The following is a 16,076-nucleotide window of genomic DNA, read 5'->3' on the forward strand; positions in this document are numbered from 1 at the left end:
TCTCTGTCTCTCTCTTTTTCTCTCAAATATTATTACAACCATGTGAATAATAAAGCAAATCACTATGAATCAAAAAATGAATCATTTCTTAGAAGGAAATGCACGTAAACTTTAACAACGGTTTTCACTAGGTGAACAGGATTATAGGCAATTATTGTATTTGGTTTTGTGTCCACATTTGTTTATTTGTGTACAGTAAATGCAAGTAACTTGATTAAAAGTCCATTAGTCCCCTCAAAATTAATGGCATCTTCAAAGCTTGCCCTCTCTTCACTGTCATCCAGATGGAGTTATTCTTATGCACTGGGAACCCATTAACTGGTACTTTTGCTGAATATTCTGAATAGTCTTCCTTATTATTCTCATTGACAGCTGTGCCTTCATGAAAAGCTGTCCATCCCTCTACTTTGAGAAAGACTGATGAAAAACACAAGGGGAGGAGAAAGCCAGTTTATATTTAAGTAAAATGAGTGGGGTTAAAGGTTCAAACCCAGGGCAGATTAAGCAGCGCATCAAAGCTTCTCTTTTAAATGTTAATTTTGCACGAGGCCCAGGGAATGATAACCTAGATGTCAGACTGTGTTACCTGTTGAGCTGGGAAAAAAAAAAAAAAAAAATCCCATTACAATTTCCCCAGTATCACACAGCAAAATCAAGCCCTGGTTCAGAGATTTAGCTCTTAAAGCAGCAAAAGGATGGGGAGGGTACTCTGTCTTGGCCCTTATTGTTTCTCCGTACTACTGGATTTAGCCAGAGGACACTCAGACAGTTGCCTGGGGCACACAGTTCTCACTCTATAAAAACCTCAGATCTTAGCAAAGCTTCCTCTGCCTTGTGGAAGATGCCATGTGCTCAGCATCTCTGATGCAGTTCCTCTGTGTGGGCTCATTAAGCAATTTCTGCTGGGACAGTTGCTTCTTGAACTTCACATCATGTATTTATATTTCTGAGTTTTGCTCTCTGTCTTGTAAAAGGGAAGAGAAAAGAAGAATCACTGTGTCAAGAACAAATCGAGTTCAACAACCTTTCTCCATGGATATTTGGTGGTATTGGACTAGGTCAGCAAACGTCCTGACACGGAAATCACTTTTCTTGATTCAATCATGGTAGCTTTCCAAGAGTTTGCTCTTCTCTTCAGATATGTGAGAACTGAGTGGAGTAGGATGGATTTCAGATGGTATTTGATCACTCTTGCCATTATTTCAAGGAAGTGAATTCATGGGGATATGGTTGAAAATACAGGATGTCCAGTTAAATGTGAATTTGGGGTAAGCAACAAATAATGTTTTTGGATAAGTATGCCTTATGCAGTATTTATTAAATATAAGCATTTAGGACATATTTATATGAAACCATTATTTGTTGTTTATCTGAAATTCAAATATGACTGATATCTTTAATTTTTTACTTGCTAAATCTGGCAACTGTAATGGGGGAGGAACTTGCAGTGTCCTTTAAAATTTTTAATTTAAATTTTCCATCCATAGCTTCCTTACAATTCAATGATACTTAATACATTGCCATAATAAAATGTACCTGTATTTCTTCCTGATAAGTCTTCCTTTGCATCATTTAAATTAAGGAATAAGTCCTATAACATCTAATTCATTTCTAATTCCCATCTGTTAGTGATAAAAAAAAAATTTCTTGAAGTTGAACAGCTTCAAAATATGCTAGTCTTTTGCAAAGACTGGCATGTACACAATTAAAAAAGAAAAAATACAACCCCATCTTTTGACAATTATTTTTACTTTGTCTCTTAACAAAGTAGAAAAAAAAGCACTGGCATTTCACAGAAGTCCCAGTGGTCACTTGATCTGGTCCTTCTGTCTTGCTCTGGGCTGACTGACGTTAAAGTCTTGCATTAAGATAGAGCACCTATTGTATCCACACCCCAGACAGCAGCAGAATGAGTACAATTATGGTTTTGCCCATCTAGATACTACACTGAAGTGAGGGGTAGTTCAGCCAAGCAAGTGTCTAGAGTTCCAGTGGTTTAAAAGGCTACAGTTACACCGTGGACATAACATGTAATGAAAGAAGTGCAATCTGATAGAGATTACTATATTTACCAAAACTCCTTTTGAAAGAGGACTGTAGCTATCATAGTTGAAAAAAGACATCCTTTGACAGCTCCTTGTATAAAGAACCAAGGATACTCCAAGGGGCACTCTAAATGTTCAGTTGACTGGAATTTAAAATTGGCTTAATGGAGTACAACCATTTGGGGTCCAAACTAAGTGCTGGTTACAGAGGGAAAAGCAGACATATTGTCACCAATAACCCTCTTTCTTGGCCCTTTCTCCACTATTTTTTAAACTTTCGAAGAGAAGTGTGCTGCAAATATTAATAAAATATGTGTTGAGAAGGCGTCCAGTTATTTGCCTCCCTGGGTCATCCCTATAACTTCATTTCCCTACTTAGAAAAATAACTGACCCAAATTACATACATTTCCCAACTATGGAGAATTGTAAGAGGGAAGTACAAAGAACACAAGGACAATAATGCTCTAGTCCAGGCCACCAGATACCTTGGAGAAGCAGTTGTCAAGATTCAGTGAATACAAAAATCTCCTGTTAGGCTGATGAAGCCCTGTGGGTCTCTATCCCCAAAGTTACTACTGATTGGGTAGGTCTGGGGTGGGGCCAGAGATTATACAGGTTCTAAAATCCTAACAGGTTCCTGGTATTGCTGTTGCTACTCTGGGATCTGTGGTTTGAGAATCACTGCTTTGGAATTTATATTCGGATATCCCAAATCCAGTTAAGGTTACATAGAGTTAGGGGGTCTTTTAATTCTTTTGTTTTGTTTTGCTTTGCTTTGCTTTTTAAATTTCCCATACCAAAGCCTCAGAACCATTATATACTTTCTTTAGGGCTGAAGTCCAGAGTTATAATTGTACTTAAAATTGGTGTTTGATGACTTAAAAGGGTATTCTGCCATTCACAGAACAATTTTACTTTTCTTCAGTGGAGATGTATTTCCTTAATGCAGGAGAAGCAGATGCGGTAGCATCTATTTCTAAGAAGAGATAACGATGGCAGAGTTTTCTGCGTTGATTACAAAAACTGGGGATCATCTAAATCTCCAAGCATCCCAAAGTGAAAGTTTTGTGATTTGAAAAGAGATAAAATTATGCAAAGCATGTGCTATGGGGACTTGTTCGACATTTTATAATCTTAAAATTTTTTCAGGAGCTGCTTTTTACTTTTATGCTACTTTTCATAAATTTCATTTTTTTAGCCTTTATTGCTTTAACCAGAAGCTTTTACATTTTGGACTTGGAAAAGAATTTCTGACTCCGTGAGGAATTATTTTTCACACTTAACAATGTTTGATATTGTAGATAAAATGTCATACTTTAAAAAACCCACTCTAAGTTAATCTGCCTCTGTGACTGAATGACCTTTGACATTAAGAAAAATATGAGAAGGAAGGCATACACAAAGGAACTTACTCTAACAGAGAGATTTTTACTATTTGTTTGATTATTTTGGCGAGTTTCTAAAATACATTACAGATCTTTTCAATCTCTGGATATTCAATTAATATAAACTTTGAATGGCTCTGAGAGTATTATTCTGATGCTTATTTATGTCTGACAAAACCAAAGCAAATAAATGTTGGTATTTCTCCTTTGGAGCACCTATCAAGCCCTCCTCTATATCTATATTGGAAAAACATTGAAGGATTTGCTTTGTTATTATGTGCTTAAAAAATACGGTCTTTCAGAAAATGAAAATAAAGAATCATGTCCAAGAACAATATGACACTTTATTACTTTTTCTCAGACTGACACAAATAAGAAAAGACCAACTGGTTAAAGACATCTTTGGCTCTATGCCTAAATCCTACCCTGAGAAGATCTGGAGATCTTCCCAAGCCAACATTAGGAGAGAGAAGAGGCACTCACTCATGCTAATCAGGAACTCTGCTATCAGACTCAGTCATTCAGATTTCTTAGTGGATGGTATCAAGGTACTCTCAAATAGATTTCTCCAAAATATAATGAATCATTTAATTTTACAGCAGGCCATAAGATCACTTCTTTTATTAAATGAGGCTGAGAAACGTTACTATTTAAAGAAAGTTTCAACAGAAGGACCACTGTCTCTTAAAAATAAAACCAAACCAAAACAAACAAAAACTTATCTAGTTAGCTTTCTTCTGGACGAAATCCCTACCATAGTCAATCTAACGTAAAATCCTCTGTGAAATTTAACTCTTCGAAAGCATTCTTCTGTTGCTTTCTGGTTATTTCTTTCACTCATTTGCCAGGCAATCTGTTCCCCATCCAAATTCCAGCCACAACTTTTTGAGCTACAGGCTCCAATGTTATCATGTATCTTTCTCTGCTCAAACATTGGACCAGTGTAGTTGATTTCAGATAGGGATTCTTGGATGAAACAATTGGATAAAAATTATTTCATATTAAAAGATTAAAAGGTGACATACTGGCAGGCAAAACCCCTCCGGGGGAAATGAGTACCCTAAGAGTACCCTAAGAGGAGTAGAAAAGGGGGCAACCTAAATTGGAGTCAGTGTACTGTGTTAGTGGGGCATTTCTGAAGCCCCCGTTAGAATATTACCGAAGGGAATATAAGCAGCTTTGTCTGCATAGACTGGAACTTTGAGAAGAGGAACATTGGACACATATGTATTGCTTCTCAACAGATTCTGTTGACCTGAGACCATTTTTTCTAAAAACAAAGTAACTAATTCAAGTTACTTAAAGCAATGAGATACCTGTATTCCTCAGCAATGCTTTGAAAATGTAATTGTTATAAGGAGTCCAGAAGCTCAAATTTCCTGCAAAATGCAAGGGTAGTCGTTTTGAAGAAAAGTTAATTTTTATTTAACATTCCTAAATTATGTACTCACATCACTGAAAACTGTCATAAACTCCTTGTTTCAGATTAAGTGGATTATTTATTTGTGATAATGGGCACATATACTCATTAACATGCTGTCATAAACAGCTGCATTCAATGTATTATGTGTTCTGTGACATAAATCAGGTGTTCAACATGAAATTGTTGTTTAAAATATAGGCCCCGGGAAGAACCAAAAAGCAATAAATGCTTTTTAATACGGTTGCATGGTCTTGAATTCTAAATTTATTTCTACCCTGCTAGTGTCACTTGTACGGAAAATGCAGTATTACTCTAGTGAAATATCTTGACATTCAAGGACATTGGAACTCCTCTCTGCTTTCCCAGCGTTGGTATCTCAAGTGAGGTGTTCACTGACTTGTGTTTCTTTTCTTATAAAGGAGGGTATCATGTAGACATGGGGGAGTCATTTACAGCAACATCGGTTTGCATCTCAGTAAGCTCAGAGCAGGATTCTCTTAATGGATGCCTTCAACCCATCCTAGCTCTGAGAGTTTCCAAACTAGATGTTGAAATTTAGAGATGGTTTAGTTCAATGCCCTCACTTTACAGATGAAGGAACTGAGGATTTGAAATTCTGAGGATTTGAAAGACTTATTTGAGTCATGGATCTCTACGTAGTAATGCCAGGACCAAGAGCTAAATATCCAGACCCCTAATCTGATCTAATTCTCCCTAGAAAAATGGGCAGTAAAAAGTAAGTTGGCTACACTAAGATGATTTCGGGGTTAGGAGGAGCTTCATGGGCAGTGAGGGGGCTAGGCTGTCTCTTTTGAGATTTTTTTACCAATGTCACTTCTGGTAGACTTAACTGCTCACTGCAATTTTATAATTTATATTAATCTGAGCAAAGTTCTGGCTGCTTTCTTTGGGTGAATGGTCTCATTGGATGAGAGGAGTGTATGAGGGTAAATGCTACAGTTCACTGGGAGAAGTTCAACAGAGGAGCAAGATAAGAGGCTTCAGATAGAAGGCTTAGAAAAATTGGGTACGACAGGTAACATTGTACAGGAACAGTGTGAAACTGTCCAGCTTTTATCTTTGCAGGAAAGTGGGCATATACAAAGTTAAGAAAGAATCTATCCATTGGAGCTAGGATGGACCAATCCTTTAAGAGAATGTTGATGACAGGCAATTTAGATGCCTGCCTTTTAAATGATAGAAAACTAGAAAGTTTATGCAAAGTACACACACACAAGTAACTGTTTCCATCACAGAAAAATTAAGAAAGCTAATGAAATTGGGGTTATTATCCTGAAACACATGAAGGCTAAAACATAATTTAGGTGGTATTTTTAGAGAAATTAAATGCTTCAGAAGAATAAAGGGCTCTTAAAAAGAAATGTCCATCTCCTCTGTGTTTTCACACAAAGCAATTCAGAACAAAATTCGAGATTAAATAGAAACAAGAAAATTCAGTTACTCTAAGAACAAGTAAATATTAAAAACAAGATACCAAGGGCCATTGTAGAATCCCTAGCCCCAGAGATGGTTAAAAAATGAAATCAAAAGTAATTCAACTCGAATGATTTAGGCATACACTTGTTTGAGCAGAGGGTGAGCCCAGTGACTTCCAAAAACCTTGCCAAAGCCTGTGATTCAACAACCTAGCATTCCGCTAAATGCTATTTTGTGAGCCCTGAATATAATATACTTTAACTAATTATACTTATTTCACCCCCTCAGGATTCTTCAATGACTTTCTCTTCCTCCTGTCGATTTCTTATGTTCATTTATGTTTACAGAAAAAAAAAAAGAGAGAGAGAGAGAGAAACCGAATATAATATAACATTCACTTAGATTTCCTGGCTCATGAACAACATTCAGATGGAAATTAAGACACTTCAGGGATTTCTGATTATAGGTAGTGGCATGATTGACTTGCTTCTGCAAGTGGGGATTTGTTACCTATTTTAAATCTCACCAGAGCTTTGTTCTAAATGACTTTCTTTATGGTGTTCAGTTGATTTTTGTTGCTGTTGTTGTTAATGAAATGACGTATCTGAGTAAATTTTTTTCAAATAATTAATGGGTACAAAATGCAGAGATAGAAAATGTCCCCCAGTTTAGGGGTAGGAAGGAATAAATGAAACAAGATGGGATTGGGAGGGAGACAAACCATAAGAGACTCATAATCTCACCAAACAAACTGAGGGTTGCCGAGGGGAGAGGGTTTGGGAGAGGGTGGTGAGGTTTTGGGCATTGAGGAGGGTATGTGCTATGGTGAGTGCTGTGAAGTGTAAACCTGGCGATTCACAGACCTGTACCCCTGAGGCTAATAATACATTATATATTAATTTAAAAAAATATTTTTTTTAAGTCCCCCTAAATCCTAGGGGACTACTACTGCTTCTCCACTATTAAGCATTGTTACTTTAAAATATCTAGTTTTATTTGGAAAATATTAGCTTTTTCTGTCTATATATTTAAGCATTGACTTATAAGTAGTGATGGCCATACTTAGATTTGTATGAATTTTTAATTTCTCACATTATTACTTTTTCGGTCAATTGTTTCATTAATTTAGTTAGCTCAACTGGGGCGTCTTTGTTTGTTTTGTTCCTTTAACAGAATATCATTTATTCTTTGATATTTTTCAAAGGCCCCTGCTGTTTTGAAAAGTTTTGTAAAGAAGAAGCAGAATATGAAAGCCTGTGATCCCTTTGATTAAGTGAACATATTTATTTCCCTCTTGCTTTCTTGCTCCAGGTTTCCAGATTAAGCCTTTCACATCACTGCGCTTCCTGTCGGAGCCTTCCGATGCTGTTACCATGCGGGGAGGAAATGTCCTCCTGAACTGCTCTGCGGAGTCTGACCGGGGAGTCCCGATGATCAAGTGGAAGAAAGATGGCGTCCACCTGGCCTTGGGAATGGATGAAAGGAAGCAGCAACTTCCAAATGGCTCTCTGTTGATACAAAACATACTTCACTCCAGGCACCATAAGCCCGATGAGGGACTTTACCAATGTGAGGCATCTTTAGGAGATTCTGGGTCAATCATTAGTCGGACAGCGAAAGTTGCTGTAGCAGGTAAGTGGATTCTTCCTTTTTTTCCTCCTCCTTCTCCAACTCTTCTTATTCCTTTTTTTGGGAATAAGGAAATTATCTTTGTAGAAAAAGTATGCATTTTTAGGATAAGGGAACAATGTAAAAAAGATAAATGCATATTCCCTTATGATTTTGACTTATTTTCTCCTTAATTGCTTGGAAAACAGTGGAAGGATCTGAGCAACCATTCTGAAAATGAGATTTTCAGAAACAAAGACTGTCTCAAGTTGATATACTACCTGTGTCTGTGGGGAGGACTTTTCATTAGTTGAAAATATTAGGAAAAATGATTTCCTAATTAATTCCATTTTAGAGAATCACTAATCCTGACATTTTGCAGAGCTTTTTTCTTTCCTTTTTCTTTCTTTCTTTTTTTCCCCCCTTCAGAGCAGTGTATTTTGTTTAATGATAATGGCTTGAACTGCAACATACAGATTTCCAAATGAGAAATAACAATTTGCAATTAAACCAAGAGGGCAACCATTTGATATGGGCTTCTTTTCCCAGGTCCCATTTTGTCTAAAATCTAGAATACTGATAAGAATGAAGACTCATTTTCAGCAATAACGTGTGCTAGGACAATTGGACAGGACCACCACTCCAGCACTCATTCTACCGAGGGTACGAGGAAGCTAAAATCTGCAAGAGATGCTCTTGTCAGGTGACAGCATAGAAAATCAGATATTGCGGATATTGCATACTGATACACATTCAGCCCAGAAATCTGGTTTTGTGCCACAAAAGAGTGTCACAAACCAGACTTTGCCTGAGCAAAAATGTCTTGGATAGGGGGCAAGTCTTCACCTAGAGAGACAGTAGGCAACCATCCGGTTTTAACCAGGACTGACTGGGTTTTCGCATTTGAAAGTACCATGCCCTAAGAACCAAGCCCTCAGTCTCAAGGAAAACTTGAATGGTCTGTCGACCCACCTGGTGGTGTCCTGACTGCTTTAGCAGTGACAAGCCAAAGCACAGTTGCAGAAAGTCCTCTTTACTCAGGAAGCACGTGAGGTGGCATTCTGATCAGGCAAACCGAGGCTATCAGCCCCTTGGGTCCTTTGAGTGATGGATGCCTGGAATTTGATTGATGAGCATAAAGTGCAGAGAGGACTGAAAGTCTATATTAATTATGATTGATTAAAAGGAACAAGTGGAATAAACGCCGAGGATTAAGGTAAAATCCGCTTTGCCAAAATATTCCAAGTAAAGTGGAAAGGGTGCGATTCAATTTTTCTAGCGTAAGAATTTCTAGGCTGGCGTTTCGACAGTACTAAAAGGCAGATGCATATGCGCTGTTAATGAAAATGACCTGATTTTTTGTGGTTTCTGTTTCCCTGCAATCTAGATTCACTTTTACCTGCTCTGTTTCAATGGTGAAATGAAGAATGATCCCTTCCCTGTGAGATATTAAAACAAAGTAACTTCAACTTTCCTATTCTGTAGAAGGATGGGTTGGCAGATTCAGTCACTGAGTTACAATCTAATATTAGATTGTATCATTTCAAGGCAATAAGGCTGTTCACAGCATTTTAAACACTTACCATGCTGTTTGGCAACACAGCATACATCAATGTTATGTCTGTCGAGGTTAAGATTGCCAAACCACTGGAATGCACAAGGGGCATATATCTTCCTTGTAATAAAGACCATGGGCTTGATTTAATCTCATTTTTAAAGCATTAGCAGTCAATAAACCAGTCACCGCTAAAAGGTAACAGTCAGCTTTGTGTGAATGAAAAAAACAAAACAAACAAAAAAACCCACCAAAAAACCTGTTTTGTACCCTCAAGTGTAGAGTCCATTTAAAATAATAACACCTCTCTTCCACCTTTTGCTTTCTCAAAGTGTCTTTCAGGAGAAAGAAATGTGGCAAATGAAATCTATCTTTAATGAATCAGAACGTTCCGTACCGTGCTCTTGACTTGCACCATTCATCTAATTTTCTAGGAACTTCTCACATGCTCTTCAAACTCTTCAACCTAACTGTGCACTTAGCTGAAGCCGGAGTGGGGGAGTAGGAAAGATAAGCCAAGGGCTACCATCTGTCTAACATCTTATTAAAAGTCTCAGTATAGGGTGCCCATGTGACTTGGTTGAGCTTCCAACTCTTGATTTTGGCTCAGGTCATGATCTCAGAGTTGTGAGATGGGCCCCCCAGTGGTGGGCATGGAGCCTGCTTAAGATTCTTTCTCTAGCTCTCCTTTGGCACCTCCTTACTTCTCTCCCTCTCTTAAAAAAAAAAAAAAAAAAAGTCTCAGTGTCACAAGCTATTGTCTCTTGGCATTCCTGAGAATTGCAAGTTCTATCAGTAGGGGCTATTATTCCATTTGAAAGCAGCTTGGCCTGTACTGGCTGAAACTGGGGAATTTTTATTTGTATCCAGTAAGCTCTAGTCTAAAATGGTGCAGTATTTCTCTGCCATGGATATTTCTGTTTAGCCTTCTAGATTGAGACTTTTAAAGAGAGAAGCAGAGACAAACTCTATCTGCGAAGCTTCTCCTTCCCATCCCCGCTCTATACCTACCAGAGTGTTGGGCATGTTTTGTACTTATTCATTAGCTATTTGCTTTGCCAGTGAACACATGGAGCTGTGCCATATATGGAGAGGTTTCCATTGTAGGGGAGAAAGAATTTGTGTCCCTTTCAAGGGTCCATCTAGCTGGACTAAGAACCAGATTGACATAGATAGAACAGATTAACAGGAGAAAATAGAATTTAATAGCATGCATAGAGGGAATCCACACAGACATGGAAATTCCAAAGACACAGACAAAATGAGGTATCTACATCATTCTGAACTAAGGAGTAGGGGTAGTGCTTTTGGATTTCAGAAGAAAGGAATGCATTTCATGGGGCAATAAGAGGAAGAAAAGAAGTTTGGTAACTAGAGGTTTGCCCTGCCATATGGATGGCAAAAATTTTCAAATAAAATTTATTTCCACTGATAATCCTTGTTCTGGGTGAAGACCTCCAATTTAGATTACTCTGTATAGTTAAGAGGGGGGCAAAAGTTTCTCTTGAGCCCCTGGGGTCTCTACTGCTTTCTGCGCGGAATAAGAATAATCTTCATGACAAACTGGTCCGTGATGGAGTAGCTTGCCTTTGGCTACTCAACTGTCAGTGTCATCTTTGTTTTCCTCCTGCTCCTCAACTTCTCTCTCTCTCTTTCTTTCTTTCTTTTTTTTTTTTTTGAGCTTGATGAGATTAAACAACTACTTGATGGACAGAGTTGGAGTGATTTTCTTTATATCAAACTAGTTGATAAATTATTGGAATAATTTGATTTATATCTCAGTAGTCTATAAAGGAACTAACTATTGAGGACTTTGGAAGTAGAAATGGACTATGCTGGGATATCGATATGCTACTTAAAAAAATAAGAAAGGCATGTGCCAATCCCTCATCCCTTCTGAAATCCATAACATCACGATGAGCATGGACCAGTCCATGCACATTTTCCCTACTCCAGATGTTGCCAGCTCTCTGAGCCTTTGAATTCTCTTCTGTAAAATCGACATAACAATAACCTACCTCCTAAGGCTGTGCAGGCTTTTAAAGAACATTTAGCATGGAAAGCTCTGGTACAGAGTAAATTCTTATTCAATGGCAGCAGTAATGGTACAAATTGACCTAAAATGGATGTTATGATGTTACTGCAATTAGTATTATTAAGGAATGACAACTTTGAATATTCCTTGTGATGATTCAGAACATTTTTGGAGGGATTAGGAGAAAAAGAAATATAGGCTACAAATCGTGAGCTATAAATATTGTCCTCTTGGATCAGATATCTGCTTTTGCAATCTATAAGCACACACTGGCAAGCCTGAATTGAGTTTTTAAAAGTTGAATCCATGCAGTTTGTTGGCAAGCTGTGCTAAAATCTGTTTGACTACAAGGTTCATTTTTCACAACTTAATCTAGTGTTCTGTCCATGAAGCCAATGTAATTTGTACTGGTCAAACCAGGAGTTCTAGATCATGCAACTGCTGTTATCATTTCAGAAAAAGACGCTGGTCAGTCCTCTCAATGGAGCCTTCTTATTGTCCTTCCAACTGGAAAAGATTCACTGAAGCTGAGTTCACAGGAGTTTTGGTCTAGTCTGAGAGTTTAACATAACCCCCTCTCCTCTAGAGGAGAGGGGAGTCAATGCCAGTGTGTAAGAAAACCTTATCACTGCCAAGCTCCACTGCATAATCATGAAAGTACCATCTTGTTTATTTTCCTTGATACTAATCCCTCCCATCTGCCACCCACACACCCACCCAACCAGCCAGACCCTTGCCCACTCACTTCCCCTGCTGGGCTCTGAGGATCACAGCTGGAACCCAAGTATGACCTCTCCTTGTATTTACTCTCTTGGGGATGCACTGGGATCCACTCCTTCTCAGGTAAATGGACACCGATTGCAGGATACATCATACATCATAGAGAATCTGTATCCAGGTAGATTCTTCTTTTGTTAATTTTTAAGCATTTACTTCTTGACTATTAAAACCACGGACTTTTGTATGATCTTTTCCTCTTTGTACAGTATATTCATATACATTAGCTCATAATGCTCAAAAAGGCTCTGTGATACAGATACCCAGATTAATAGAGAACTTTCTACAGGCAGAAAGTGGAACCCACATTCTCTAACTCTGGCACATATTTATTCCCTTGTGACTTTGCTTCTCAATCTGAGGATTAGATGTAAGGACACTGTGAATAATTTCCTAAGTAGTCATTTATTTTTAACCAAGAAAACTTTCCAAAATGTAAACAAAGGGAAAGAGTAGTCATTGTAATAATAATAATAATAATAGGTTTTATTTATCCATTTAGTCCCTCAAAAATATCAGCTCCCTGTGGGAAAACACTATGATTTGGTTGTTTTCTTCTCAAATGAGAGATTTTGCTACCATCATTATGCATTAAATGATGACACACGATGAATATCTCCTAAAGTATAGAGAACATATAACTTTAAAAATAAGCTTATATATACTTTTTAATAGGGGTAAGATTTTTCTTATCTTTTAATCTTTGTAAGTGGTTTCATAATTCAGGCTGTTAGCATTTTTATTTCTTTTTATTGAAAATCAAGCAAATAAAAGGCCACCTAAATTGCCTTTACTCGAATTGTTATTTCATTCAGCAGTATATTTTTTTCTTCTTCCTTATTACAATAGATGTTTCAAGATGCAAATTGTCACACACTGCTTTTAAATAACACAGGCATTATAATTAAAATTCCCCTGTGTTAAAAAAAAAATAATTAGTTACTTGAGGAGTTGTTGCAGTGAATTTCCTTCCAGAATGCCTCCCATTTAAATGAGTTATGAAATAATTAGTGAAGGTATATTATAGTGAGAGAAGCTAGAATCACCTCAGCTGAATGGAGCATTTTGTGAAATGATAATCTGACCTTTACGTTTTTACTTAAAAGGAAACAGAAAAAGGAGCTTGTCTTAAGAAAAAGGAGAATAAACTACATTGCCTCAGGTCACTCAAATGTTATATAAAGGAAACAGCAAGAAAAATGCTCATATTCCTTTTCTCTACAGGAACAAATATAAGAATCTTGCCTAGAAGGTCAAGTTCATCTGGTCAAGCAGTTTAGAAAATGTAACCCAAGGCCTTTGAAAACTCTCAAAATTCTATTTTGGGAAGGTGCAGTTACAGAGCAAAGCTTTTTTTTATTTTAATCCAATAGGGATAGTATTTATTTTCAAACAATGAGTAGGAAAATAAATTGTTCAGACACCATGATTCTTAATGATCTTAATTATCTTCAGCTAGCTAAATGTTCCTATTGTTTTGTGGTTAAAACATGAGAGTAAAATAGATGTATATATGTAGGAAGGAAATGTGGTGTTATAAGTAATCGTTGGGTGTGTGCTAATCTTATAATTTTCTTTTAATTTTATTACTAAATAAAACTAGGATAATCACCAACTTGCCCCAGTGCTTCCTTACCCGCATCCTCCTGCACCCTTGTCTTAAATAATTGCATTTTTAAAAATGGGTTTTAGCTGCTTCCTTCCTAAGTCAATTAACTCTGCAATAAAATTAAAATAGAAATATATTCCTGAAAAATATGCACAGTGGAAAGACACCTTCTACATTATAAAAATTACAAAAGAGAACTTGACAAGGCTTTTTATAGTGGAAACATCAACAAAACAAATTTAAAAAAAATTTTCCTACCTTTCATTTCCTTTCTTTGTTATGAATTCTAATTCATGTGACAATGGAAGTAGCTAATAATTCATTCTAAAAATCATTATATTAAGAGCACTGGGCTTTTTTTGTTTTGTTTTGTTTTTCTTTTTTCTTTTTCTTTTTTTTTTTTACTCAAACGTTAAGCTAGCTGCAGTGTAATTTTTGCTAGTACTATAATAAAATGCAGGAGTAATATTTAAAATAACTCAATGATAGTAACAGAAAACTGTTTCACATTCTAGAAGACCCCTGTTGAATACAAAAGCTTGTTGTTGTTGTTGTTGTTGTTGTTTTTTGATAAATGTCAGGCCTAACAAAGACTTAAACAGAGTAAGTAGATAGCTCAGATGACATCATTGTAAATCTCTGATGAAATTATGACTGATAATAAATTTAATAAAACATTTTTACTTCTATGAACCTACCACAGGTCCTGTTTTTTTTCCTATTATATTTTTTATGTCCACAGTAAAATTTATTATTTAAATGTAATATTATATAACGACCTTTGAATTGAGATATTTGTATTAGATACAAAGTTTTTCTACAAAGTAAGGAAACCGTTAAACTTAGGGGATGTTCTAGAAACTATCTTAGTTAAAAGAAATCATAGAAAATATCAGTGTATGTAGTCCCTACATCATTTTAATCTTTTCCTTTTAGAATGTAGGTGAAAGTACTGTTAGTGAAAGCAGTTACTCTTCTCCCTTTAGGAAATTATTGTTTTTTAATAGTCTAATTTTATACCTACAATCTCCATATATTCTGTAATAAGCAGTCTAACCCATTGGCCATTACTCCCATAATTGTTTAAAAGCCTTTTATTCGATAGCTGTGAGAATTAGAATAAATCAGAAAAGTTAATTCCTAGTGAATACAGAGCCATTGGGAGACATGAAGGAGCCACGTTTTCTTGATGCGGCAAGTAACTTGTTTTGGAACTTAAATCCTGAGTTTAGCATAAAATAGCAACAATGAAACAGCAATGTTGGATATTTTTGATACAAAATAAATAAGGAGGGTAGGTCCCAATCTACCATCTCATTTCACAGTACACTGGGAATACACACACACACACTCACACACACACACACACATACACACACACACACACTTTTACATAATAAATAATGTAATATAGTATTAATATATTTAAATCTGCTTCTCCTACTGCTTAGCTGAAAATTCCTTAGAGGCTGTTTTTTTTTTTTGTTTTTGTTTTTTTGTTTTTGGGTTTTTTGTTTTTTTTTTTTGAGGCTTTCTATTAAAAGACCAAAACTATTGCCTTAGCCCTGGAGCTCAGTGTTTTCCACTGAAGGGAAGGGTGGAAACACTCTAAAAGCAACTGAGAAGATGCTTTTGTTCGCACAGTTCATTTCAGGTTCTTGACTGGGGCTTGTCTTTAAATGCCTCTCAGGTATGGAGGTACCTGCTTTAACTGGACCATATCGAGCTCTGGGACTGTGATACTGTGACTGAAAATAAATATCTATGTGGCCTTCTTCCTGTTTCTGGCACTGAACTCCTAAAACCCTGGCTATTTCCTTACTCCTGAGAGCTACTAAGGTCTTTTGCTATGTTCATGAGGTTGACTTTGGGATCGCACTCGAGGGTGGGCCCTGGTTAGCAGGAGAAAAAAACAAGTGATTAGAGGGTTAGAATTTCCACTACCACCCCCTTGATCTCCTAGGATGGAGGGGAGATGGGCTGGATGTCCCGTCAATAGCTAATGGTCAGTGATTTAATCAGTCATACCTATGTATTGAATCCTCCTTAAAAATCCAAAGAAGGTTCCAAGAGTTTCCCTGTTGGGTGCTGAGAGAATGATGCCTGGGAAGGTCAGGGAAACTCTGCCCCCTTTCCCCACACATTGTTCTTGCATCTCTTCCTTCTGGCTGCCCCTGGGTTATACCCTTTTATGATAAGCC

The 16,076-nt window shown here is 36.9% G+C and overlaps 1 protein-coding gene across 1 annotated transcript in view; it reads left to right on the forward strand.

Moving 5' to 3' along the window:
* The first annotated feature begins 5,805 nt into the window (after window positions 1-5,805).
* Window positions 5,806-16,076, forward strand: part of DCC (DCC netrin 1 receptor) — a 771,150-nt gene continuing 760,879 nt past the window's right edge. The window contains exons 1-2 of the mRNA XM_059408072.1: window positions 5,806-5,944; window positions 7,603-7,923. Of these exons, the coding sequence (XP_059264055.1) occupies window positions 5,806-5,944; window positions 7,603-7,923 (460 nt within the window). The remainder of the gene's footprint in view (window positions 5,945-7,602; window positions 7,924-16,076) is intronic.

Source organism: Mustela nigripes, chromosome 8 (genome assembly GCF_022355385.1).
Source record: "Mustela nigripes isolate SB6536 chromosome 8, MUSNIG.SB6536, whole genome shotgun sequence".
Lineage (NCBI taxonomy): Eukaryota > Metazoa > Chordata > Mammalia > Carnivora > Mustelidae > Mustela > Mustela nigripes.